Raw genomic sequence first — 26,989 nt, forward strand, 5'->3', positions numbered from 1 at the left:
AAATGGGAGGATCACTTCAGCCCAGGAGTTCACGACCAGGCTGGGCAACATGGTGAGACCCCATCGTTACAAAAAATATTTAAAAAATTTGCCAGGTATGGTAGCACATTCCTGTATTCCAGCTCCTTGGGAGGCTGAGGCAGGAGGATTGCTTGACCCTGGGAAGTCGAGGCTGTAGTGAACCAAGATCAAGCCACTGAACTCCAGCCTGGGTGACAGAGCAAGACTCTGTCTCAAAAATAAGTAAATCAATAAATAAAATAAAAACCTAGTAACATAACAGGGGTGGGCTTCTGCTTCTGGCATTATGGTGGCCGGTTATTCTGAAAAACATTCCCACTACGGAATACCTGAAATGCTAATGAGTTGACCAGCATCCTTCTGATCAATCAGAAGGAGAAACCTAGGCCCACAGAGGCCCAGAGGGGAGGTGAGGGGTTAGAGGTCTCCAGTGGCCCCTGGGCGCCTGCCTGCTTTGATTTCACATGGGAGACGAGGCCTTGCTTTGCACTGGGCCAGAGCCCACCTGTACCAGACCCTCCAAGGCCCCTCCTCAGCAAAAGGTGATTGATGAGCCTTCCACTGCACACCCTGGGGTAGTCAGTTTTCTTCTAGAATTTCTTTTAAATCCTCTCTCTGAGAATGTGTAACCATGGTCTGTCCTCATGTAGTTGTAGGGCTCAAAGTTATTCTTTGTGTTGGACTGGGAAGCCCTGAAGCTGAGACATTAGCCTTGTAAATGGGCTGGGCTGAAGTGTCCCAGGGGGGGCGACCGGTGTCCTTCTGAATGTTTGTGTCCCAGTGAGGCTGCACGGCAGTGGCTCTGGCCTGGGGTTCGCGGCTGTGGAAAGCACCGCCTCCCTGGAGCGCAGGGTCTCGGCTCCGGTGTGGGGCCAGCAGCTCCCCACAGACCCAGGACCAGCAGTATTGGTTACAATCACAAAACACACACATCAGCACACAAAAGGAGCATTAGAGCAGAAAGTAACATAATTTGGGTTGATGAGATACAGGATAAAAATAGCAAGGTAAAGAGGTGAAAGTGAGAAAGGGCAGGGTCCTATGAGGACAGAACCAGTGTGAAAAGAGAACCAAATGCAGTGTAGAAACAAAACTATAACCATTTCCATTAAAGAATAAGGAGGTGGGTGTGGCAGCCGGTTGCAGACACTGAAGAGAGCGCACCAGCTAGACAGGAGTCTGGGGACAACCCGGAGGGCAGCCCTGAGCTGGCAGAGAGAAGCGGGTGCAGGGCCGGCGTCAGGTGAGCTGGCCAAGCACCCCCGCTAGAGAGCACGAGTCCAGAGGTGAGAAGAGGCCCAGGCTCACCGGCATCATCAAAGGGAGATGCTGTGGAGGGGCTGCCAGGAGACACTGACTTTCACAGCCCGTGCCCGACCTGTTCCCTGGAGCCCTGTCACCCGCCACCCAGAGTGGAAGGACGCTGTAGGGCTGGGGCAGAGCAGGAGCCCCCACCCCCTGCACTGGCGAGGGCGTGGAGGCTCTGGGTGCTGTGGGTGAGTGACAGGTATGCAGGGGATCCCATCGCCAGCAAGGAAGGAGCTGAGGAGGAGTGGGTGGCAGGCAGCCGCTTGCCCTTTTCTCTGTCAGGGAGGGAAGTGTCGTGCAGCTTTAGGGAAACCACTACAGTGTTGCAGTCCCAGGATTTCTGTGCAGTGCGTCGCTCCTGCGGGGCTAGCGGCCTCCCTGCAGACAGCCTGCCGGTTCCACTGGAATCCTCATGCTGTGCCGCCTGACCCTCCCTGGCCTCTGTGGTCTCTGCAGGGTGGGAAGTGGGAGCTGAGCCCTCCCATCTCTGTATGTGTCAGGCCATTGCAAGTTTTGTCATTACCGTGGTCGTCTTCTCACCTATGACCTGAGCAAGGCAGAAAACACAGAAACTAATGCTTTAGAAAATAAGCAATTGGCAAAACGTTATGTTTTATACCAAGTTCTTCGAAATAAGTGAATTAAATACTTTAGCTGCCGCCTAATCAAGAGAAAAGGGAGAAACAAGCCAAGTGTTTAACAGGAGGTGAAAAGATGTGGGGACAGCGAGGGGTGGCGCGGGGATAGCGAGGGGTGGCGCGGGGACAGCGAGGGGTGGCGCGGGGACCGTGAGGGGTGGTGTGGGGACTGCGGGGGACGGTGAGGGAGTGGTGCAGGGACCGTGAGGGGGACAGTGAGGGGAGGTGCAGGGGCCGTGAGGGGACGTGAGGGGCAGTGCGGGTACCGCGGGGGGGGGCGGTGAGGGGCAGTGTGGGGACCGTGGGGGGACGGTGAGGGGTGGCGCAGGGACCTCAAGGGGATGTGAGGCGCGGTGCGGGGACCATGGGGGGGACAGTGAGGGGCAACATGGGGACCACAGGGGACCAGCAAGGCCACCGAGGGGACCGTGTGCCCCAGTGCAGCCACCTCTGAAAGCCCAGCAGTGAGTGCTCTAGGAGAGCACCAGTTCCAGGCAATGCTCCATGGGCTCTGCAGTGAGCTCTCCCAGTCCTCAGGGCTGTGTCACCCCAGGGAAATGAAGCAAAAAGGACAGTTTCCAAATTTGTTTTCTTTTTTTTTTTTTTTTTTTTTGGAGACAGGGTCTCGCTCTGTCTCCCAGGCTGGAGTGCAGTGGTGTGATCTCGACTCACTGCAACCTCTGCCTCCCAGGCTGAAGTGATCCTCCCACCTCAGCTCCCCGAGTAGCTGCGGCCAGAGGTGCCCGCCACCACACCCAACTAATTTTTGTATTTTTGGTAGAGACGGGATTTCCCTATGTTGGCCAGGCTGGTTGTGAATTCCTGACCTCAAGTGATCTGCCCGCCTCAGCCTCCCAAAGTGTTGGGATTACAGGCGTGAGCCACTGCACCAGGCCCCAAATTCTTTTTGTGACCTGAACGTCACCACGAAAGAGATCTAGGGACTAGCCTCACTCAGGGTCCGCCCTCCCCGTCCATGCCCCTGCTGCTGAACCCAAGTCAGGGATGGTTTCAGGTGCCTTTGTTGGGATACGGTGACCCTCGATATCCCAAAACTTGGAACGAAGCAGATTCCTATCATCTCCCCTCCCCCGCTGTGATTGCTGACCCTACGAACAAAATCCATATTGCCTGGCATAGGGGCTGGCTCTGTCCTGACAGGGGGTCGCCCCAGAGGTGAGAGGCCAGCTCCACATTGGGAGGGTGGCCCTCACACTGATCGATGTAAGAAGGAAAACCACATGGCCACTACCCTCATTGTTGATTCTTGTTAAAAACTCAGTCTAGGCCGGGCACAGTGGCTCGTGCCTATAATCCTAGCACTGTGGGAGGCCGAGGTGGGCGGATTGCCCGAGCTCAGGAGTTTGAGACCAGCCTGGGCAACACGGTGAAACCCTGTCTCTACTAAAATACAAAAAAATTAAATTAGCCGGGTGTGGCAGTGTGCACCTATAGTCCCAGCTACTCAGGAGGCTGAGGCAGGAGAATTGCTTGAACCCGAGAGGAAAAGGTTGCAGTGAGCCAAGATCGTGCCACTGCATTCCAGCCTCGGTGGCGGAGTGAGACTCTGCCTCCAAAAAAAAAAAAAAAAAACTCAGGTGGGGCATGGTGACCTACCCCTGTAATCCCAGCACTTTGGTAGGCCGAGGTGGTTGGATCGCTTGAACCCAGGAGTTTGAGACCAATCTGGGCATCATAGTGAGACCTCTGTTTCTAAAATAAAATAAAATAAAATTAGCCAGGTACAGTGTCACGCACCTGTAGTCCTAGCTACTTGAGAGGCTGAGGTCAGAGGATCACTTGAGCCCAGGAGATCGAGGCTGCAGTGAGCTAAGTTGGTGTCACTACACTCCAGCCTGAGTGACAGACCGAGACCCTGTCTCAAAAAATCAAAACAAAAAACCAAAATCCTACAACCACCCAGACAAAGAATGGAAGAAACCAAAGGTTTTTGGTCTTCACTTAATAAAATGTTTATATAAAAATCCCAGTGCATTCCCACAAATTATTAGAGGTGACAGTAATTTAGCAGGATGCTGTTGGAGGACCAGCAGCTAAAGCTTGTCTGCATTCCTGTGTGCTAGACTCAGAGGCGCCAGCTCCTCTGAACCTGTCCTCACAGATTCTGGGGAGCTTCCGAGGAGAGTCCCGCAGGGCCTGAGTCGACCGTCGGGTTCGCGCCTGGAGGTGCTGGTGACCCTGAAGGCAGTGCTAGAAGGTGGCCAGTGGCCCCATGAAGAGGATGAGGGGTACAGGTGGAGATTTTTGTCTGAGTGGCGCCTCTCAGGGCCTTTGCTCTTGTAGGGTTGTTGCAGGGTCTGTGTCAGAGGGAGGCTTTATGGGGACCACTGGCTACACGGGAGCCAGGTGGGGGGCGTAGGAGGCACAGAGCATAGGTGCGGGTTCCAGTGGTCTCAGGGTCCTCTTGGGTGAGGTTGTCAGCCCATTGTGAGGAGGGGTTTGTGGCGAGAAAAGGGTGTGAGATGGTTGCCCCAAGCATGGAGAGCCAGGGGCCAGCGAGCCTCGCAGGACTGTCGGGAGCACCTGCACCTTTTGATTCTTACAGGCTGGGTTTAAGGTGATTTCTTAAGATACAAAAAAGTATAAATCACAAAGGAAAAGATTAACAAGTTTGATATGACAAATAAAGGAATTTGTTCTGAAAAAATGCACAGAACTGCAGATGAACATCAACAAGAAAAATTACCAAAGAAGATACTATAGTTTTCTCTACTTCATAAGAAGTGGAAAGGCTCACCCGTGGCCCTAGGAGCAGCAGTGGATGGGGCCTAAGGCCAGTGGGAACTGGCACTCACACCCCAGCCTGGCCCTCTGTACCACATCTGCATCAGCGCAGGGGAGCCTCACAGCAGCCCTGGGTCAGGTGCACTGCCCTATTTTTTTTTTTTTAATTTTTTGAGACAGAATCTCACACTGTCGCCCGGCCTGGGGTGCAGTGGTGCGATCTCAGCTCACTGCAACCTCCGCCTCCCGGGTTCAAGTGATTCTCCTGCTTCAGCCTCCCAAGTAGCTGGGATTACAGGTGAGTGCCACCATGCTCGGCTAATTTTTTGTATTTTTAGTACAGACGGGGTGTCACCATGTTGCCCAGGATGGTCTCGAACTCCTGACCTCATGATTCACTCGCCTCAGCCTCCCAAAGTGCTGGGATTACAGGCATGAGCCACCGCGCCCAGCCACTGCCCCATTTTATAGGTGAGGAAACTGAGGCACAAAGAGGCTAAGTAACTCGTCCCAGGCCATACAACTGGGGAGTGGGAGAGCCATGACTAGGCCTGGGCAGTCCGGCCTGCACCTCTGAGCTGCTTTTTATTTTTTTTTTTTTTTTTATTTTTTTTTTTTTTTTTGAGACGGAGTCTCACGCTGTTGCCCAGGCTGGAGTGCAGTGGCGCGATCTCGGCTCACTGCAAGCTCCGCCTCCTGGGTTCACGCCATTCTCCTGCCTCAGCCTCCTGAGTAGCTGGGACTACAGGCGCCCGCCACCGCGCCCGGCTAATTTTTTGTATTTTTAGTAGAGACGGGGTTTCACTGTGGTCTCGATCTCCTGACCTTGTGATCCGCCCGCCTCGGCCTCCCAAAGTGCTGGGATTACAGGCTTGAGCCACCGCGCCCGGCCTCTGAGCTGCTTTTTAAAGCAGATGTGGGAAGAACTGCTATGAAATCAGACAGGGAGACTACAGCTCAGAAAAATGTGGCAAGAAAGGGCCAGAACCACGCAGCCAGCCAACATACACATAGAAAGGTGATCAGCCCACTTGCTGCAAAGAGGTGTTATCTCACATTAAGCAGTTTGGAGAAAATTAAAAGTAATTGTTTGAAAATACCAAGTTTAGATTGTGCTTTGGAGCAGGGCCTGTAACAGCGGGGTTATTGGGATTGGCAGTCGGCAGTCACCCTGGAGAGAGTAGGCCCATCAGAAGAACTCAAGATTGGGGCAGCCGAGGTGGTTGCAGCAGTGCCCCCTTGGTCTTGTGCCTTGTGCGGCCCTCTCCCCATGCAGTGGGCGCATCCTCTCAGAAGCTCTGGACTTTGCCCTGCCCTGAAGCTCATGGTCCCTTTGTGTTTCCTCCACCAGTTTCCACATCTCCGCCTGGTCCTCAGCAGGGCTGTGTGAAAGGCTCTGGCCTCAGTTTCTCTCCCTGTGCCCCCATGTTCCTCCTTCACCCAGGGCCCAGCCCCACTGACCACTCGCACATCGGCACCTGAGTTCGGCCCATGTCCTGGGCTCCAGGCCCTACAGCCAATGTTTTCTGACTCTCCACCCAGATGTCCACACTACTCGAACCCTGGGTGGCCACCTGCCCAGCCTCTGCCTGCTCCCAGCTATGCCTGCATGGTCAGCCCAAGGCCACAGCTGGGTCACATCCACAGGCACCGGCGCACTGTCAGGAGCTGCCCACCCGTGGGAGGGCCTCATGCTGACCCTGGCATCCTGGTGCCCCTCCGCCCTGCCATTGTTCTCCCTGTGGCTCTTCCCGCCCACACTGTGCCCAGCACGTCAGCCTTGGGCAGAATGTGTGGCACAAGTCTGTCTGTGAGGGTGGGTGGGCATGGCGCTGCTCCTCTTGTCTCTGTGGCAGACTGCAGTGGGTAGGAACTTGTGGCCAGAGGGCATTTTTGGGAGGAGGTTGGTACTTGCACGAGTTTTCTTTGGTGACAAAGCGCCAAGTGCAAATTCGGTGGCTTCAAACAACAGAAATATATTTTCTCACAGTCTTGGAGACCAGAAGTCCAAACTCACGATGTTGGCAGGATGGGTTCCTTCTTGGGGGCCCAGAGAGAGAATTCATTTTAGCCTCCCCAGCTTCTGGTGGGGCCATGGATTCAAGGCGTCCTTGACCTGAGGCTGCCTGGCCCCAGTCTGTGCCTCCATGTCACATGGCCATCTTCCTCCTGCCTCTGCATCTCTTCTTACAAGGATGTCATGTTGGAGTTACGGCCCACCCTAGTTTGCTATGACCCCATTTTAACGGTCACATCTGGCCGGGCGTGGTGGCTCATGCCTGTCATCCCAGCACTTTGGGAGGCCAAGGTGGACAGATCACTTGAGGTCAGCAGTTTGAGACCAGCCTGGCCAACATAGTGAAACCCCATCTCTACCAAAAATATAAAAATTAGCCAAGTATAGTGGTACACACTTGTAGCTCCATCTAGTCAGGAGGCTAAGGCAGGAGAATCACTTGAACCTGGGAGGCAAAGATTGCAGTGAGCCGAGATCAAGCCACTGCATTCCAGCCTGAGAGACAGAGCAAGACTGTGTCACTACACTCCAGCCTGAGAGACAGAGCAAGACTGTGTCACTACAGTCCAGCCTGAGTGACAGACCGAGCAAGACTCTGTCTCAAAAAAAAAAAAAAAAGTCTCATCTGCAAAAACCCTATTTCCAATAAGGCCATGAATTTGGAGGGACACTTTTCACCCCTGTGTAGTCCTGGAGTTCTGTGCTTGGCTAGTGTACTAGGGAGGGCATTGTGCAGGCTGCCATGGGATTTCTGGAAGGGGCAGGAGGCAGACATAGGTGCTGGGGATCGTCACAAGCCGACGGCCTGCAGCTGCTTACCACTGGCCGGTGTCGCAGCTCTGCAGCGCTTCAGCGAGGGTGCCCTGGAGTACCTGGCCAACCTGGACCGGGCCCCAGACCCCACGGTCAGGAAGGACGCCTTTGCCACCGACATCTTCAGCGCCTACGATGTTCTCTTCCACCAGTGGCTGCAGAGTCGAGAAGCCAAGGTACGCCCCGCAGCTGCACCAGTCCACACCTGATGCCAGGACGCTCTCCTTCCCACATTCCCTGCCCATGGCAAATTGATCAGAGGGTGGTGGTGGTTCACTGGCGAGCAGAGGTGCCCAGTGAGAGGTGGCTCACCTTTATTTATCTTTTTGAGACAGAGTCTCACTCTGTCACCCATGCAGTGGCATGACTTGGCTCACTGCAGCCTCCACCTCCCTGGTTCAAGCGATTCTCATGCCTCCCGAATAGCTGGGATTACAGGCGCCCGCCACCACTCCCAGGTAATTTTTGTATTTTTAGTAGAGATGAGGTTTCGCCATGTTGGCCAGGCTGGTCTCGAACTCCTGACCTCAGTTGACCCACCTGCCTTGGCCTCCCAGAGCTCTGGGGTTACAGGTGTGAGCCACCGTGCCCAGCCACCTTTAGGCTGCCCCACCTGCAGTTCCCATCCTTACAACTTGTGCCAGAGGGGCCTCGTCACTGTGGGTTTTTCCTTCTGCCCAGAGGCCCAGTGCTGCTGGCGGGGCTCTGAGCATCTCCTACAGACCCCCTGGGCCTGGCCACCATCTGGCTTGCTGTGGTCTCCCTACAGCTGACCTCTGGGTGCTGGGCTCACTTCCCAGCCCCTGTGGCACCCACTGGTAGCCCATTGTTGGTTCATGTCCGTCCCGGTGCTTGCTGGACGTGCTCTGAGCAGTCAGTGTTGACTGAGCAGCGTGAGCTTCCCGCCCACTGTCCCCTCTCAGCTCCGTCTTGCCGTGGTGGAGGCTCTGGGGCCTATGAGCCATCTGCTGCCCAGTGAGAGGCTGGAAGAGCAGCTGCCCAAGCTCCTCCCTGGGATCCTCGCCCTCTACAAGAAGCACTCGGAGACCTTCTACTTGTCCAAGGTACCTGCAGGCAGGGCAGGTCTACGGTCTAGTCCCTGAGGACCCCTCCAATCACACTCCCCCGGGGTGGCCGTGAGTCCTCTGCTAAGGCTCAGTGGTGGGCTGTGAAGGACAGAGCCCTCGTGGGGACCAGCTTAGTTGTCCTATTGCTCTGCCCTGGACGGTGCTAGGAACCTGGGCCTTTTGGTCCAAGGCACCTGTGGCCTAGGGAGCCCCCTTCCTGGGCCTTCCTGCCCTCCTCCCTGGCTCTGAGTTCTAGAGGTAGACGAAGGGCCTCCTCATTTGAGCCCCGAGGTGGGGCCCATGTCCTCCTGGCCCATGTCTTCCTGTGGCCCAACTGGGAGGCTCTGGTCGACCTCACGGTCAGTTCGGGGGGCTGGAGGTAGGACTGACGGCCTCTTCTGCCTACCCCGAGCAGAGCCTGGGCCAGATCCTCGAGGCGGCCGTGAGTGTGGGCAGCCGCACGTTGGAGACCCAGCTGGATGCCCTCTTGGCTGCACTGCACTCCCAGGTAGGAGGCGGGCATCAGTGGGCGGGTTCAGGTTCTGCACACTTTTCCGTGGGAAGTTGCTGGACGAGGGGTGCAGAAAGCAAGTTGGGGTGGACGGCTCAGCCACGTGGGGCTGAGGACTGGGTATTCCCTAAAGGTCACTCGAGTAACTTCTTAGCGATGTGGCGATGCTCTTACCCTGCCCAGCAGTGGCATGTGCAGGTGACATATTAGCCCCCAGGATGGAGGTGGCAGGAGTGGATGCCCAGGCCCAGTGCGGGCCTAGTACGAGTGGTCTCGGAGAACGTTGGCGTGGAGTGGGTGCCCAGGCCTAGTGCAGGCCCGGTACAGGTGGTCTCAGAGAAGGTTGGCGTGGAGTGGGTGCCCAGGCCCAGTGCGGGCCCGGTACGGGTGGTCTCGGGGAAGGTCAGTGTGGACTGGGTGCCCAGGCCCAGTGCGGGCCCGGTACAGGTGGTCTCGGAGAAGGTCAGTGTGGAGTGGGTGCCCAGGCCCAGTGCAGGCCCGGTACAGGTGGTCTTGGAGAAGGTCAGCGCAGCTGAAGCACCAGCTGGGGGAGACTGCCCTGGGTTTCTGGGGAGAGAGCTCAGAGGAGCAGAGGAGAGGCCCTGGGCTGCAGGGCGGGGGTCTTGAAGGCCCTGCTGGAGAGGAAGCGATGTGGGGAGGAAGCTGAGCATCTGGGACCCCTCCCCAGGTCGGGTGAATGAGGCCTGAGAACGACTGAGGGACACAGGTGCTGGGTCGCCCATGACCCTGGCACTGGGGGTCGTCTGTCCATGGGACTTTCTGGATGAGAGGGGACAGGGACAGGAGCTAGAGAGGGTGGTGTGGTGAAGTCTGCAAGGAGACTTTCTGAAAAGAAGTGTGGAGGTGTGGGCTCGTGTGGAGGTGGGCTTACTGCTTGGCTCTGCCCCTCACCTGGCCCACTCCAGCTGGGCCCCACTCTCCACCGCCTGGATGGTCCTGGCTGCATCCCAGAAACAAAGGGGAAGAGGGGACGGCAGCCACAGAGCTAGTAAACATAATGTAAGTGCTGTGAACAGTTACATGGTAACAAACTTAAAACTGTATGAAATGATTAGGTTCCTAGAAAGATAAAAATGTCAAAATTGGTATGAAAAGCAACAGAGAATTGAATAAGCCAGTAAAGCAACAGAAATAATATTCTAAGACCTTTCTTCCTTAAAACAAGCCCAGGACCCAAATGGTTTCACGACTGAGTTCCACCAAACTTTTGAGGAACAATTAATTCCTGTCCAGTACAAGTACACTTGGAAATAGAAACGATCCAGAGCTACCTCTTTCATTCTGTGAGGTCTGGCTCAAATCCCAGGCAGAGCCGTGTAAGGAAATGCAGGTGTGTCATGATGAGCATAGACGTGAGGTTTTGCATAAAGTAGCAGGTTACTGAACCCCAGACCATCCTTTTACTTATGTATGTATGTATGTATGTATGTATTTTGAGATGGAGTTTCACTCTTGTCACCCTGGCTGGAGTGCTGTGATACAATCTCGGCTCACTGCACACTCTGCCTGTTGGGTACAAGCGATCTCCTGCCTCAGCCTCCTGAGTATCTGGGATTACAGGTGCCCACCGCCACACCTGGCTAGTTTTTCTATTTCTATTTTTATTTTTTCTATTTTTAGTGGAGATGGGATTTCTCCATGTTGGTCAGGCTGATCTCGAACTCCTGACCTCAGGTGATCCACCCGCCTCGGCCTCCCAAAGTGTTGGGATTACAGGCACGAGCCACGGCACCCAGCCAAGACTGTACTTTTCAAAACAGCTTATGCGAGAGGGCTTAGCTCACAACGCAAGGCCTATCCAGCGTTTGGGAGCTGTCAGTGCACTTCACAGTAATAGACTAGAGAAAAATAGTGTCTGAGTTCAATCAATGCAGAAAAAACTTTTGATGATTTTTTCTTTTTCCCTGAGATGGAGTTTCACTCTTGTTGCCCAGGCTGGAGTGCAATGGCGCAGTCTCGGCTCACTGCAACCTCTGCCTCCCGGGTTGAAGTGATTCTCTTGCCTCAGCCTCCCAAGTAGCTGGGGTTACAGGTGCCCACCACCACGCCTGGCTAATTTTTGTATTTTTAGTAGAGACGAGGTTTCACCATGTTGGCCAGGCTGGTCACGAACTCCTGACCTCAAGTGATCCCCCTGCTTCAGCCTCCCAAATTGTTGGGATTACAGGCGTGACCCACTGTGCCTGGCCTAAAATTCTGAACAACTAAGATTGGAAAGGAACTTCCCTAACTTAACAAAGTCTGTATACCCGAACCCTCAGTCTTCTTCATAACTGATGGGAAGTTTTAGGCAATTCCCTGTAAGGTCAAGAACAGGAAGGGCCTGCCTCTCGCTGCAGACAGGATCCTCTGCTCATTCTACAGAGAAAGAAAAGAACCAGGAGGGAAGGGAAGATGGTCATTATGCATCACCCGTCCACCTTCCTGGCCAAACTATTAGGACCAGTCAAAAGTTCCGGCAAGGCGTGGTGGCTCACATCTGTAATCCCAACACTTTGGGAGGCTGAGGAGGAACTGCTTGAGCCCAGGAGTTCGAGACCAACCTGGGCAACGTAGGGAGACCCCATCTCTACAGAAAAAAATTAGCTGAGTATAGTGGCACAGATCTGTAATCCCAGCTATTCAGGAGGCTGAGGTTGGAGGATCACTTGAGCCCAGGAAGTTGAGGCTGCAGTGAGCCATGATCATGCCACTGTACTCCAGCCTGGGTGACAGAGCAAGACCTTGTGTCAAAAAAGAAAACAAAGTTCTGCAAGTTTGCCAGTTACAAGACCAACCTACAAAAGCCGAGAACATGTTTCTATACCAGTACTGACCAGGTAGAAGGTGTATGAAAACACTATCTGTAATAGCAACAGAAACTTACTAACAGCCAGGTGTCATGGCACGTGCCTGTGGTTCCAGCTACTCGAGAGGCTGAGGTAGGAGGATCGCTTGAGCCCAGGAGGTTGAGGCTGCAATGAGCTGTGATCACGCCAGTGCATCCCAGCCTGGGCGACAGTACAAGACCGTGTTTTAAAAAAAAAAAAAGAGGCCGGGCATGGTGGCTCACACCTGTAATCCCAGCACTTTGGGAGGCCGAGGCAGGCAGATCACCTGAGGTCAGGAGTCCGAGACCAGCCTGGCCAACATGGTGAAACCCTGTCTCTACTAAAAAATACAAAAAAATTAGCCGGGTGTGGTGGTGGGCACCTGTAATCCCAGCTACTCAGGAGGCTGAGGGTGGAGAATCGCTTGAACCCAGGAGGTGGAGATTGCAGTTTCAGTGCGCTGAGATCGCACCACTGCACTCCAGCCTGGGCAACAGAGTGAGACTGTCTCAAAAAAAAAAAGAAAAAAAAAAGGAGAAGAAACAGAGTCTTACTCTGTTGTCCAGGCTGGTCTCCACCTCCTGGCTTCAGGTGATCCTCTTGTCTCAGCCTCCCAAAGTATTGAGATTACAGGTGTGAGCCACTGCACCTGGCCTATAGCAGTTATTTATAACCTTGTATTATATATGTGAAAATATTTGCTCCTAGTTTGTCATTGAGTCATTAATTCATTCTTGAGACAGGGTCTCGCTTTGTCACACATGCTGGAGTGCAGTGGCGATAACAGCTCACTGCAGCCTCAGCCTCCCAGGTTCAAGTCATTCTCCTGCCTCAGCCTCCTGAGTAGCTGGGATTACAGGTGCGTGCTATGATGCCTGGCTAATTTTTGTATTTTTAATAGAGACCGGGTTTCACCATGTTAGCCAGGCTGGTCTTGAACTCCTGACCTCAAGTGATCTACCCACCTTGGCCTCCCAAAGTGCTGGGATTACAGGCATGAGCCTCTGCACCTGGCCCCGTATGCTTTTATTATTTAATCTGTCTGGGATTTATTTTACGGAAGGAATGAGAATCCAACTGTATCTTTTTTTGAGATGAATACCCATTTGCGTTAGTTATATATTGCTGTGTAACCAGTTACTGCAAAACTTACCACCTTAAAACAACAACATCTAGGCCGGGTGCAGTGGCTCACGCCTGTAATCCCAGCACTTTAGGAGGCCAAGGCGGGTGAACCACAAGGTCAGGAGTTCGAGACCAGCCTGACCAACATGGTGAAACCCTGTCTCTACCAAAAATACAACATTAGCCAGGCATGGTGGCACACGCCTGTAATCCCAGCTACTCAGGAGGCTGAGGCAGGAGAATCGCTTGAACCCAGGAGGCGGAGGTTGCAGTAAGCCGAGATCGCGCCATTGCACTCCAGCCTGGGAAACAGAGCGAGACTCTGTCTCAGAAACAACAACAACAACATCTATTATCTCACAGTGGGCCCAGAGTTGAGAGCAGCTCAGGGGGTTGCTCCAACTCAGGGTTCCTTGTTACTTTACACCCATTCATGCTGTCGGCCTGGGCCGTGCCATTGAAGGCTCTACTGGGGCTGGAGGATCTGCTTCCGAGGCTGTTCATTCACTTGGCTGTTGGCTGGAGGCCCCAGTTCCTCACCACATCGGTCTCTTCATAAGGCTGCTTGAGTGTCCTCACAACCTGGTGGCTAGCTTCCTGCAGGGCGAGTGATCTGAAAGAGCAGGCAGGAAGCTGCAGCATCTTTTTCTTTTTGAGATGGAGTCTCGCTCTGTCGCCAGGCTGGAGTGCAATGGCGAGATCTCAGCTCACTGCAAGCTCTGCCTCCCAGGTTTATGCCATTCTCTTGCCTCAGCCTCCAGAGCAGCTGGGACTACGGGCACGCGCCACCTTGCCCAGCTAATTTTTGTAGTTTTAGCAGAGATTGGGTTTCACCACATTGGCCAGGATGGTCTCGATCTCTTGACCTTGTGATCCGCCCACCTCAGCCTCCCAAAGTGCTGGGATTACAGGCATGAGCCACTTCACCCGGCCTGGAGACGGGGTTTCACTGTGTTAGCCAGAATGATCTCGATCTCCTGACCTCGTGATCTGCCTGCCTTGGCCTCCCAAAGTGCTGGGATTACAGGCGTGAGCCACTGCGCCCTGCCAACTGCAGCATCTTTTATGATCATATTTGGTCTTTACGGTAGAAATAACAAGGAGCACGCCGGGCACAGTGACTCACACCTGTAATCCCAGCACTTTGGGAGGCCGAGGCGGGCGGATCACCTGAGGTCAGGAGTTCAAGACCATCCTGACCAACATGGAGAAACCCTGTCAGTATTAAAAATACAAAAATTAGCCAGGTGTGGTGGCACACACCTGTAATCCCAGCTACTTGGGAGGCTGAGTCAAGAGAATTGCTTCAACCCAGAAGGCAGAGGTTACAGTGAGCCAAGATCGCGCCATTGCACTCCAGCCTGGGCAACAAGAGCGAAACTCGTTTTGAAAAAGAAATAACAAGGAGCTACCTGGGAACCTAGAGCTGAGCCCTGGGGCCAGCTCCTCCACCTTACCATGCTTCCTGACAGTTCTCTAAGAACCCAGGTTGGGGTGCGGCCCTGTGGGCCTGGAGTCTTTGCTGTGGTTACCTCTTCTGGCTCATAAGAGGGCTCTGCTAAAGAATTGCTTTGGAGCTCTTTGTGCAGAGACCCTGTCAGTGCCCTTTGCTGTGACACCTGCGAGTGGGGACCTAGGATGTCACACCTGGATTAGTGGGGGTGTGCTTCTGTATCACCCACTAAGGTACTGTGGAGCCCAGAGATGCATCTGCCAGCATCCTTAGTTTTTTGTTGCTGTCTGTTCATTTGTTTGAGACAGGGTCTTGCTCTGTCCCCGGGCTGGAGTGCAGTGGCACCATCACAGCTCACTGCAACCTCAACCTCCCAGGCTGAGGCAGTCCTCCCACTTCAGCCTCCTGAGTAGCTGGGACCACAGGCATGCACCACCATGCCCAGCCAGCAGCCTTAGTTTTTGCTTTTTACCAATATGATTTTTTTTTCCCTTATGATTTTGAACAAGTGGAGTCCAGAAGTTTTGGGTTCCAGTGCTTTATGTGTCCTAGAGATTCATGCTTTCCAGCCTGGCGTCCTGGGCGTCATGCCTGGGCATGGGAGACTCTCCTCTCTAGTCAAGAAATGTTTCTTGGGAATCTCTTCTCCTGCTGCTGGTAGGAGGGGTGGAGGGTGGCAGGAGCAGGATGTTTCCCTGGAGACTTGACAGCAGCTGTGTGTCTGCCTGTTGCTGCCCGTCTCCCTCTCCCCCACCGTAAGGAGATGGGGCTGGTCCCTGGAGCGCCTCTGATTACAGGGGATGAGACTGTCCTGCACCCAGGGCTTGGGTGAGAAAGAGCCTGGAGTGCCTGCTGCTTGCTGTAGGCATGGGGTGGAAACCCAGAGCCCTCTGCCTAGCTGCCCAGGCCCAGAATCGTCAAAGGGAGGGAATCCTTCCTTCTGGCCTCTCTGGTCTATAACCTCTGCCCTGTTCCTGGAGCAGATCTGTGTGCCTGTGGAGTCCTCAAGCCCCCTGGTGATGAGCAACCAGAAGGAGGTGCTGCGCTGCTTCACTGTGCTGGGTGAGTGGTGGGCCCAACCTTGCCCACAGGCATCTGCGGAGACTCATGGGGTCACCACCTGCTGCATGTGGAGGATGGTGGTGGCTGGGGTCCTGGTCTGGGATGAGGAGGCCCCTGTTTCCACCTCTCCTGGGCCTACCTGTGGCTCCAGAGTTCTCTGAACCAGGGCCTGGGCAGCGGCTGCAGCCTGGAACGTTGTTCTCCTCCGAGGAGCTGCTGACCTGCCCAAATCCTTGGGCACCTCCACTAATGGTCCAGTCCCCGCATTCCCCTACTTGCCCCCCGCCTACCTATTCCTCCACACCCAATCTCTGGCTCCATGGCCTGCTCTCTACTCCCCAGGTGGCATGTGGCTGCTGGCCCTGGTTACCTGCCGGCCTCCCATGACCTACCTGGAAGTGCCATGCATCCTGTCACCACCCCCACTGGATGCTGTCCCTGTGCCCTGCACAGGCCCTCATAGCCATCCTGGAGGGGCAGCAGATGGTGTGAGGAGGGACCCTGCTTGCACTTGGGGCTGTCACCCTGCTGGGGCCACAGCATTGGCATCTCCCTTGAGTTGGTTGGGCCTTGGGTCCCCCACCTGCATGAGCATCTGCCCTTACACAAGATCCGCAGGAGGGGTGTGGGGAGACTGATTGCAGCCAGGCTGGGGGCAGGGGTGTGGTGGGCAGAGGGACCACAGGTCTGATACCCAGGCAGAGCAGGCCTCCAGAGCCCACCTGGAAGGGGGATGGTCTGGTCCGTGAGTACTGATAAGGGGGCTGCTGCAGTCGTTGCCAGAGGGCTCCTGGAGCTTGGGCTGTTAGCCCTGCTTGGGCTGAGGGTCTGTGTGCTTGACAGCTCGAGTCCTCTTGAGTCTTAGACTGGTCTAGAGCCAGGAGAGTCAAGAAGGGCCACTGAGGGCCCTCTCGCAGGCCGCCTTGTGAGCTGGAGATGCTGAAACAAGCACCGGTGTGTGGGTGGGCCAAGATCTAAGTCCCGGCATGCTCTGGGTGGTGCTGGCGCCGTGGGCTAAGGACCACATGTGCTCCAACCCTGCCTTAGACAAGGGCATCGGAGCCAGGCCTAGTGATTAGGTGGCCCCAGCTTCTCACCTTCACACAGCAACTCTCTCCTGGCTCCTCCCCTGTGCTGGAGAGTAGGTGGACGCTGTGTATAGGGATGAACAAGATGACATGGAGCCTAATCTGTACCTGTTGCCCTGTAGCCTGCAGCTTGCCTGACCGCCTACTGGCCTTCCTGCTGCCCAGGCTGGACACCAGCAATGAGAGGACCCGCGTGGGCACCCTGCAGGTGGTCCGACATGTCATCAACTCGGCTGGTGAGTGCCTCCATGCTAGCCCGGCTGCCGCCCCTGGCCGTGTCCAGGATGGAGCAGGTCCCGGCAGATTTTGTCCTTCTAGGTGAAAGCACCATCCTGCTTTGAATTCTCTGGAAAGGCTTCCTACTTTCTATTTTGCAAAATTCTAAACTTCTTGGAAAGTTGCATGGGTGGTACCTTTCTACCCTTCACCAGATGGTGGTGGCTCACACTTGCTTTGACAGCTGGCTGCAGACACTATGCGTGGCCACACTCCCCACGTGACCGTGGCTCTGAGGGCTCCCAGAGCCTAAGACAGCCATCCCTGAGCCCACTGCTCTAGCTCACTCTGGGATCTATTCAGAGACATACTTTGGTTTAGTTTGGTTGTCTCTTAGACTTCTTTGCCCAAGAGGAGCCTTTTTACTCTTTTTAAGGGATGAGGAGGCCAACTGTTTTGTAGAATGTCCCTCAGTGTACGTATGTGTGATGGTTTCTTCACAATTACAGTAAAAAATTCACGTTTCCTTGTTTTAAGGCTAATTTTTAATTTTCTTTTTCTTTTTTCTTTTTTTTTTTTTTTTTTGAGACAGAGTCTCGCTCTGTCGCCCAGGCTGGAATGCAGTGGCCGGATCTCAGCTCACTGCAAGCTCTGCCTCCCGGGTTCACGCCATTCTCCTGCCTCAGCCTCCCGAGTAGCTGGGACTACAGGCGCCCGCCACCTCGCCCGGCTAGTTTTTTGTATTTTTTAGTAGAGACGGGGTTAGCCATCGGGTTAACCTGACCACCGGGTTAGCCAGGATGGTCTCGATCTGCTGACCTCGTGATCCGCCCGTCTCGGCCTCCCAAAGTGCTGGGATTACAGGCTTGAGCCACCGCGCCCGGCCTCTTTTTTTTTTTTTTAGACCTGGTCTTGCTCTGTCGCCAGGCCGGAGTGCAGTGGCGCAATCTCGGCTCACTGCAACCTCCCGGGTTCACACCATTCTCCAGCCTCAGCCTCCTGGGTAGCTGGAACTACAGGGGTGTGCCACCAGGCCCGGCTAATTTTTGTATTTTTTTAGAGACAGGGTTTCACCATGTTGGCCAGGATGGTCTCAATCTCCTGACCTGGTGATCTGCCCACCTGGCCTCCCAAAGTGCTGGGATTGCAGGTGTGAGCCACCGTACCCATCCTTAAGGCTAATTGAAGTGATTAGTGATAATCCTGAAAACATACTATTTTTCACAGGTGAGCTTGTGGTTTCCAGCATGGCTCTTCCGCAGGTCAGTGCAGTGGCCATGGCCCGCCAGCCCTGCTGTCTGCCCATGCTGAGCCTGTGAGCTAGGGAGGTTGTTACATCTTTGATGGGTTATAAAAGCAAACAAAGGGACCACATGTGACCCACAAAGCCTAAAATATTTTCTGTCTGCCCTTTTCAGAAGCGGAGCACTGCCCCCTGTCCTGTGAGGTTCACTGTCAGGTGCTGGGATGCAAACAGCAGCCACTGAGGAAGGCACATAGAGTTCTGGGACATGTAGGAGCAGCTTGAGAAAGCAGCAGGGCTGGCTGGGGAGTGGCTCACGCCTGTAATCCCAGCACTTTGGGAGGCCGTGGCGGGCAGATCACTTGAGGTCAGAGTTCAATACCAGCCTGGCCAACATGGTGAAACCCTGTCTCTACTAAAAATACAAAAAAAAAAAAAATTAGCCTGGCATGGTGGCGGGCACCTGTAATCCAAGCTACGTGGGAGGCTGAGGCAGGAGAATTGCTTAAACCCAGAAGGCCTCTGGAGGTTGCAGTGAGCCGAGATGGTGCCACTGCACTCCAGCCTGGACAGCAGAGCGATACTCCGTCTCAAAAAAACAAAAGTAAAAAAAAAAAAACAAAAACAGAAAGCAGGGCCAAGGGAGGACAGGGGTAGAAGGGGCCACAGTGCGAATGTCACCAGGCTAAGAATCAGGTGCAGGCACCTCAGGACACCCTCTGCGGCCCTTGCCCCACCAGAAGCAGCCTGAGGTCCTGCTGCTTTGGGCCTGTCCAGATTTCAGAGCCCAGGGTGGTGCTGCGGTGGGCTGTCTGGATGCTGGGGGTGGGGAGGGGCACACCCGATCTGTGTGGAGGGGTTGGGAGGGGAGCGCCCCGTCTGTGGAGGGGCCCAGAGAGGAGCGTCTGCTCTGTGTGGAGGAGTGGGGAGGGGAGTGCCCGCTCTCTGTGGAGGGGTTGGGAGGGGAGAGTCCCTTCTGTGGAGGGGCCTGGAGAGGAGCGCCTGCTCTGTGGAGGGGAAGAGAAGGAAGCCTGGGCTCTCCGTGGAGGGGTTGGGAGGGGAGCGCCCGCTCTGTGTGACGGGGCAGGGAGGGAGGCGCCCCCTCTGTGGAGGGGAAAGGAGGGAAGCTCGGGCTCTCCGTGGAAGGCCTGAGAGGAGAGTGCCTGCAGCTTTCACACAGAGGGGCTGCTGTGGTCAGTGGTCCTTGGGGAAGGGAGCCTCAGAGGCATGGCGCGTGTGGCAGCCCCACAGAAAGTAAAGCATCTGCGTCAGCAGCGTGCACTCAGCCTCTGGTGGTAGAAGTAACCCTTGAGGCAGGTGCTCTTTTCCCCATTTACTTGATGAGGTTGGCATCTCAAGTGAAATTCTTACGGAATTCTTAGTGCCCGTGCTCTTGTTAGAGATGCGTTTTTCCATTCAGAAGTTCAACATTTCATGGGATTAACCATGCTCAGCTTCCCTTTGTTAATTCATCAATCACATTTATGCTTTTCAGCATTCACTTTGTTTTCCCCACGTTTCATTTTTTCCTTGAAGTTCTTTCTCTGTGCATTTACATATGTACAAATGCATGTACGCAAGGAAATATTTTAACCAAATGACATACTTCAAAACATGCTTTTTTCACTTGCTAGTATATCTTAGATAACTTTTAACATCAGCACATATACATCTGTGTCATTTTTTGGTTTTGTTTTGAGACAAGGTCTCGTTCTTTCACCCAGGCTGGAATGCAGTGGTGCAATCATAGCTCACTGCAGCCTTGAACTCCTGGGCTCAAGCAATTCTCCCACCTTAGCCTCCCAAGTAGCTGAGACTACAGGTATGCACCAGCACATTCTGCCAATATTTTTGTATTTTTGTAGAAATGGGGTCTCCTTATGTTGCCCAGGCTGGTCTCGAACTCCCGGGTTCAAGTGATCCTCCTTCCTTGGCCTCCCAAAGTGCTGGGATTACAGAAGTGAGATGGGCACCTAGGCCATCTATGTCATTTTTAATTATTTTTATTTTGAAGTATAATACGCATATAGAAAAATGTACACATGTTAACTGTTCAGCTCCATGAGTAATCACACAGTGATCCTTTGTATTTATTCACCAACCAGGTAAAGAAATGGGACATCAACACCACCCAGGGATGGCACTCTCAAGCCCCTTGGAAGGGGTGACTTCTTTTTTTTTTTTTTTGAGACGGAGTCTCGCTCTGTTGCCCAGGCTGGAGTGCAGTGGCCGGATCTCAGCTCACTGCAAGCTCCGCCTCCCGGGTTTACACCATTCTCCTGCCTCAGCCTCCCGAGTAGCTGGGACTACAGGCGCCCGCCACATCGCCCGGCTCGTTTTTTGTATTTTTTAGTAGAGACGGGGTTTCACTGTGTTAGCCAGGATGGTCTCGATCTCCTGACCTCGTGATCCGCCCGTCTCGGCCTCCCAAAGTGCTGGGATTACAGGCTTGAGCCACCGTGCCCGGCCGGAAGGGGTGACTTCTAACAATAGTAGATAGTGTTACTGTTTTGGGATGTTGTGCAAAGAGAATTGTACGGTGTAAATAATTTTGTATCTGGCTTCTTTTCCTCAGTATTCTCTTGGTGAAATTTATACATATAGTACAGTTCATTTATTTTCATTTCTGTGAAGGATTCCAGTGAATTATCTATTACAGTGATTCATTCTGCCTGTGATGGGTAAATGGCTCTATCCCGTATTTAACTGTTAATGCATAATCCACTATTAACATTTGTCCTTTACACAGTTAGTGTTGACCTAGATGTCGAATTTCGGGTTATAAAGTGTGTGTGTGTTCAAGTTGTGTACATAAACCCTTCTATTTTTCCAAAGTAGCTGTTTATACCCCAATTTATACCCCACACCTTATGTCTCACAAGTGGCTTATGAGCATTTTTGCTTCATGTCCTCACCAACATTGGCTGGTCTTTAATTTTAGCCATTTTTGTGGGTGTGTTATGAGATCCTGCTTTGTTGCCCAGGCTGGTCTCCAACTCCTGGGCTCAAGGAATCCTCCCACCTTGGCCTCCCAAAGTACTGGGATTACAAGCGTGAGCCATTTCACCCAGCCAGAAGTCATCAAGTTTTCAATGAAAATATTGGAACATGATTGCAAGTTGAGGCCGTGGTTGGTCCCTGCATGTCATTCTTTCAGTCCATGGTCCAGAGAGCCGTTTCTCGTGTTAGACAGACACCAGGCCATCTCAGTTTAAGTGGCTGGGTATAAAAGTCTGAGGTATCTTCATATGTTGCTTTCTTGTCTTCTAGAATCTATTACTGATATTGATAACTCATTGCTGACTATCTGATTTGACTGATTTTCCTTATAAATGATTTTGTCTTTTCTGCCTAGATGCCCAAAGGATTTATATATATATATAAATCCTTTGCATACACACGCGCGCACACACACACACACACACACATACACACACGCATGCATGCCAGGATTACGGGCTATTTTTATGTTTTAAAACCGGAAATTTTACTGTGTCTCAGTGCTGGCTATTCTGAGTTGATTTCCCCCTAGGTCCGTAGAGTACCCATGCAGCATGTGTGTCAATTCTGTTTTATCTCAATAGACCTGGGTTTTGTGTCACAGCATTTCAGTACTCCATGACTTCAGAAGTCTTCTTTGGGATTCCCTGTTACGTGTGTGTTATGTCATTGTGCCTATCTTACATAGTTTTATAAATCAAATCTTTTAAAGACTTTTGGCCTCCAGTCATATTTTCTTCCAGAATTTTATTTTCTAAAATTGAACATAATCTTCAATAGAAATGCAGTAAAATGCATACATCTTTGTTTGTTTGTTTGTTTGTTTTTGGAGACAGAGTCTTGCTCTGTCACCCAGGCTGGAGTGCAGTGGTGCGATCTCGGCTCATTGCAAGCTCCACCTCCTGGGTTCATGCCATTCTCCTGCCTCAGCCTCCCCAGTAGCTGGGACTACAGGCACCCGCCACCTCATCCGGCTAGTTTTTTGTATTTTTTAGTAGAGACGGGGTTTCATCATGTTAGCCAGGATGGTCTCGATCTCCTGATCTCGTGATCTGCCCGTCTCGGCCTCCCAAAGTGCTGGGATTACAGGCTTGAGCCACTGCACCCGGCCGACCTTCAGATGTATTTGTGTGCTGAAGTTCCTGTTCAGGTCTTTTTTGGGGGGGCGGGGGGGTTGTTGTTTTTTGAGATGGAGTCTTGCTCTGTCACCAGGCTGGAGTGCAGTGGTGCGATCTTGGCTCACTGCAACCTTTGCCTCCCAGGTTCAAGCGCTTCTCCTGCCTCGGCCTCCCAAGTAGCTAGGACTACAGGCGCCCGCCACCAAGCCTAGCTAATTTTTGTATTTTTAGTAGAGACGGGGTTTCACCATGTTGGCCAGGATGGTCTTGATCTCTTGACCTCATGATTTACCCACCTCGGCCTCCCAAAGTGCTGGGATTACAGGCATGAGCCACCACGCCCAACCCCTGTTCAGATCTTTTGCCCATTTTGATTGTTTAACAGAGACAGGGTCTCACTACGTTACCAAAGCTAGAATGCAGTGCTGTGATCATAGCTTACTTACTGCATCCTCGGCCTCCTGGGCTCAAGTGATCCTTCTGCCCCGGCCTCTAGCGTAGCCTGGGTTAGAGGAGTACACTACCATGCCCAGCTGTTGTTCATTTAACAACTGGGTTGTTTGTCGTTTTATTATGATTATTTTGTAGTGTTCTTTATTGGATACATAGAGCTATAAATATATGTTTTTGTGATTAGTACCTTTATGTCTAAGAAACCTTTGCCTGCCCAGAAGTCATGAAGATATTCTTCTATATTTTCTTTTAGATGCTTTATTGTTTGCATTTGCAAATTTATGTCTATGATTCATCTTTTACTAATGTTTGAGTGTGGTTGAAATATAGGGGGCAAGGTTATTTTTTATAATTACTATTTTTTTTTTGAGACAGAGTTTCGCTGTTGTTGCCCAGGCTGGAGTGCAGTGGTGCGATCTCAGCTGACTGAGGCTTCCACCTCCCGGGTTCAAGCGATTCTCCTGCCTCAACCTCCCGAGTATCTGGGATTACAGGCATGTGCCACCACGCCCAGCTAATTTTGTATTTTTAGTAGAGATGGGGTTTCACCGTGTTGGCCAGGCTGGTCTCAAACTCTTGACCTCAAGTGATCGGCCCACCTCCACCTTCCAAAGTGCTGGGATTACAGGTGTGAGCCACTGCACCCAGCCTGCAAGGTTATTTTTATGTGGATGTCCAGGTGTTCCAGTCTCGATTGTTGAAAAGACTTCACTTTCTCCATTGAATTGCTTCTGTGCCTTGGTAGAAGATCAGGTAACCTTATGTATGAATTTAACAGCTGCAGTAACAAAGTACCACAGACTGGGTGATGGGTTTTTTTTTTTCCTATTACCCTGATCTCTGTTTTATCTTCATGTGCATTTTTCCTGTGTGCCTGTCTGTATTCCTGTATCCCCCTTTTATAAGGGCACCAGCCATATTGGATGAAGGGCCCACCCTACTCCAGTGTGACCCCGTCTCAACTTAACTCATTAATTCTGCAGTGACTATTTCCAAATAAGGTCACATTCCGAGGTACAGGGGTTGGGATTTGCACAAATGAATTTTGAGGCAATTATATGCCTACTAATATAGAGCATCATATATTAGTAGGCATATTTCAGGACTGTATTCTTTCCTCACACCAATATCACACTTTTGTTTTTCTTTTTTGAAACTCTGTCACCCAGGCTGGAGTGCAATGGCGTGACCTCGGCTCACTGCAGCCTCTGCCTCCTGGGTTCAAGCGATTCTCCTGCCTCAGGCTCCTGAGTAGCTGGAATTACAGGCATGCACCACCATGCCCGGCTAATTTTTGTATATTTAATAGAGATGGGGTTTCACCGTGTTGGCCAGACTGGTCTTGAACTCCTGATCTCAGGTGATCCACCTGCCTCTCAGCCTCCCAAAGTGCTGGGATTACAGGCATGAGCCAATGCACTCAGCCGTTTTTTTTTGTTTTTTGTTTTTTGTTTTTTTTTTTGTTTTTTTTGTATATTTAGTGGAGACGGAGTTGCACCATGTTGGTCATGTTGGTCAGGCTGGTTTCGAACTCCTGGACTCAAGTGATCTGCCCGCCTCAGCCTCCCAAAGTGCTGAGATTATAGGCCAATATCACACTTTCTTAATTGTTTTAGTTTTATTGTAAGTCTTTAAATCTCATAGAGGATGTCCTTCAACTTTTTTCGTCTTCAAGATTGTTCATCCCTATTGAAAAATCGTTAGTATAGGCTGGGTACGGTGGCTCACGCCTGTAATCCCAGCACTTTGGGAGGCCAGGGTGGTGGGTCACGAGGTTAGGAGATGGAGACCATCCTGGCTAACATGGTGAAACTCCATCTCTACTAAAAATACAAAAAATTAGCCGGGCGTGGTGGCAGGCACCTGTAGTCCCAGCTACTTGGGAGGCTGAGGCAGGAGAATGGCGTGAACCCAGGAGGCAGAGCTTGCAGTGAGACAAGATGGTGCCACTGCACTCCAGCCTGGGTGACAGAATGAGACTCAGTCTCAAAAAAAAAAAAGAAAGAAAAGAAAAATTGTTAGTATAAAAGAAATCATGAAAGAGCACAGTGGCTCACGCCTGTAATCCTAGCACTTTGGGATGCTGCGACAGGCAAGATCGCTTGATCCTAGGAGTTTGAGACTAGGCTGAAAATCATGTTGAAACCCTGTCTCTACTAAAAATAAAAAAAGTTAGCCGGGTGTGGTAGCATGCATCTGTAGTTCCAACTACTCTGGGGACTGAGGTGAGAGGATCACCTGAGCCCAGGAGGTTGAGGCTATAGTGAGCTGTGACGGTGCCACTGCATTTCAGCCTTGGCTACAGAGTGAGACCCTGTCTCAAAAAAAAAAAAAAAAAAAAAAGAAGGAAGGAGGGAAGGAAATGTAGAAACCACATAAAACAAATGTGTAACTTAATACATCATTCTAAGACAACAACATCAGATCTACCACCAGGTCTTTTGGATTGAAGTTGCCACTGAGACTCCCCTCCTTGCATCCTATTCCAGTCACAGTTCTTCACTCCCCAGTAAGTAACAGCTATCCTGATTTTTATAGTGATTGCTTCCTTTATTAGTTGTGTCCACTTTAAAAGCTTACCTATGGCCGGGTGCGGTGGCTCATACCTGTAATTGTAGCACTTTGGGAGCCTGAGGGGGGCGGATCACTTAAGGTCAGGAATTTGAGACCAGCCTGGCCAATATAGGGAAACCCCGTCTCTACTAAAAATACAAAAATTAGCGGGCGTGGTGGCAGGTGCCTGTAATCCCAGCTACTTGGGGGGCTAAGGCAGGAGAATTGCTTGAACCTGGGAGGGGGAGGTTGCAGTGAGCCGAGATTACACCACTACATAGACATGCCCTATGTGGTGGTTCACACCTGTAATCCCAGCACGTTGGGAGGACAAAGCGGGCAGATCGCTTGAGGCCAGGAGTTCGAAACCAGCCTGGGCAACATGATGAAACCCTGTCTCTACTAAAAATGCAAAAATTAGCTGAGTATAGTGACACACCTGTCCCGCTACTCAGGAGGCTGAGACATGAGAATCGCTTGAGCCCGGGCGGCAGTGGTTGCAGTGAGCCAAGATCGTGCCACTGCACTCCAGTCCGGGTGACAGACGGAGATTCTGTCTCTCACTCTCTCTCTCTATATATATATACACACACACACACAAATTTATGTAAAGATAATAATATATAAATATATTTTTACATAGATTTAAGTCTTTTTTTGGAGGCTTGACCATTGGTGATTTTATTTTTAGTGTGGTAAAATACATGTAACATAAAATTTGGCATCTTAATCATTTTTAAGCAAATGCTTCAGTAGTGTTAAGTACTTTCTCATTGTCAGGCAACTGTCACCACCATCCACCTCCAGAACTCTTTTCATCTTGCAAAACTGAAACTCTGTGCCTGTGAAACAGCAACTCCCCATATTTAAGTCCCTCATAAGCTACAGGTTCCCCTCTGTTCTTCTCTTTCTCTCATAATTTATCTGTAGAAGAACCTGGCTGTTTGTTCTGTGGATTTGTTCATCGTTGAGTTTTGCTGACTGCATTGTCAAGGTGCAAGTCAACATGTTTCTCTGCCATCTGAATTTCTAGCACATTGGCAACTGAATTCAGAAACAAATTCAGACTCAAGCTCAGTCCCTTGGGCAAGACAATAGGGGTCATGTAATACGCAGTATTTTCTCTTTTGAACATCAGTCTTAGCAGCATTGATGCTGAATGCCTGTACCCATTAATTAATTAATTGGTGGGAAGATGATACTGTAATTCTATCATTTTTTTCATTGATTAAGTGGAACACCTTGACAAAGAGATACTTGCCCCAGGTACCATGTGGTTACCCAGAGGTATGGTTCATGTAAGAAAGGCAGAGTTGGCCGGGCGCAGTGGCTCACACCTGTAATCCCAGCACTTTGGGAGGCCAAGGCAGGTGGATCACGAGGTCAGGAGTTCAAAACCAGCCTGACCAACATGGTGAAACCCCCTCCCTACTAAAAATACAAAAATTAGCTGGGCATGGTGACGTGCGCCTGTAATCCCAGCTATTCAGGAGGCTGAGGCAAGAGAATCGCTTGAACACAGGAGGCAGAGGTTGCAGTGAGCCAAGATTGCAACACTGCACCCCAGCCTATGCGACAAGAGTGCAATTCCATCTCAAGAAAAGAAAAAGAAAGGCAGGTTCAGCCCTTGATTCTTTTGTGTTTTTATCAGTTTTCAAGGTAGTGGATTAGTTTCCTGCCACCTTCCAAAGGTGGTTTGGTAGGACGCGTTTGATGGCTTCAATGCA

At 51.9% G+C, this 26,989-nt stretch overlaps 1 protein-coding gene and 1 long non-coding RNA gene across 51 annotated transcripts in view; one reads left to right on the forward strand and one right to left on the reverse strand.

Moving 5' to 3' along the window:
• MROH1 (maestro heat like repeat family member 1) overlaps nt 1-26,989 on the forward strand; it is a 119,108-nt gene that overhangs the window by 41,080 nt on the left and 51,039 nt on the right. For 38 of the 50 annotated variants that reach the window (XR_001446916.3, XR_013397557.1, XR_013397553.1 and 35 more), the window contains 5 exons: nt 7,567-7,718; nt 8,466-8,606; nt 9,025-9,117; nt 15,513-15,591; nt 16,802-16,915. Coding sequence is in view for 43 of the 50 variants with exons in the window: in XM_077944584.1 (XP_077800710.1) it covers nt 7,567-7,718; nt 8,466-8,606; nt 9,025-9,117; nt 15,513-15,591; nt 16,802-16,915 (579 nt within the window). In the remaining 7 variants the exon portion in view is untranslated. Of the gene's footprint in view, nt 1-5,050; nt 5,184-7,566; nt 7,719-8,465; nt 8,607-9,024; nt 9,118-15,512; nt 15,592-16,801; nt 16,916-26,989 lie in introns of those variants that run through there. The other 12 variants (XM_077944592.1, XM_077944599.1, XM_028853114.2 and 9 more) reach the window with 2 other exon arrangements.
• Nucleotides 5,051-12,171, reverse strand: LOC144330921 (uncharacterized). The gene is made up of 3 exons (XR_013397568.1): nt 12,076-12,171; nt 5,604-6,941; nt 5,051-5,283 (listed from the first exon to the last, which is right to left on the reverse strand). It is a non-coding gene; the product is annotated as an uncharacterized LOC144330921 (long non-coding RNA).

The sequence above is a fragment of the Macaca mulatta genome, chromosome 8 (assembly GCF_049350105.2).
Source record: "Macaca mulatta isolate MMU2019108-1 chromosome 8, T2T-MMU8v2.0, whole genome shotgun sequence".
Lineage (NCBI taxonomy): Eukaryota > Metazoa > Chordata > Mammalia > Primates > Cercopithecidae > Macaca > Macaca mulatta.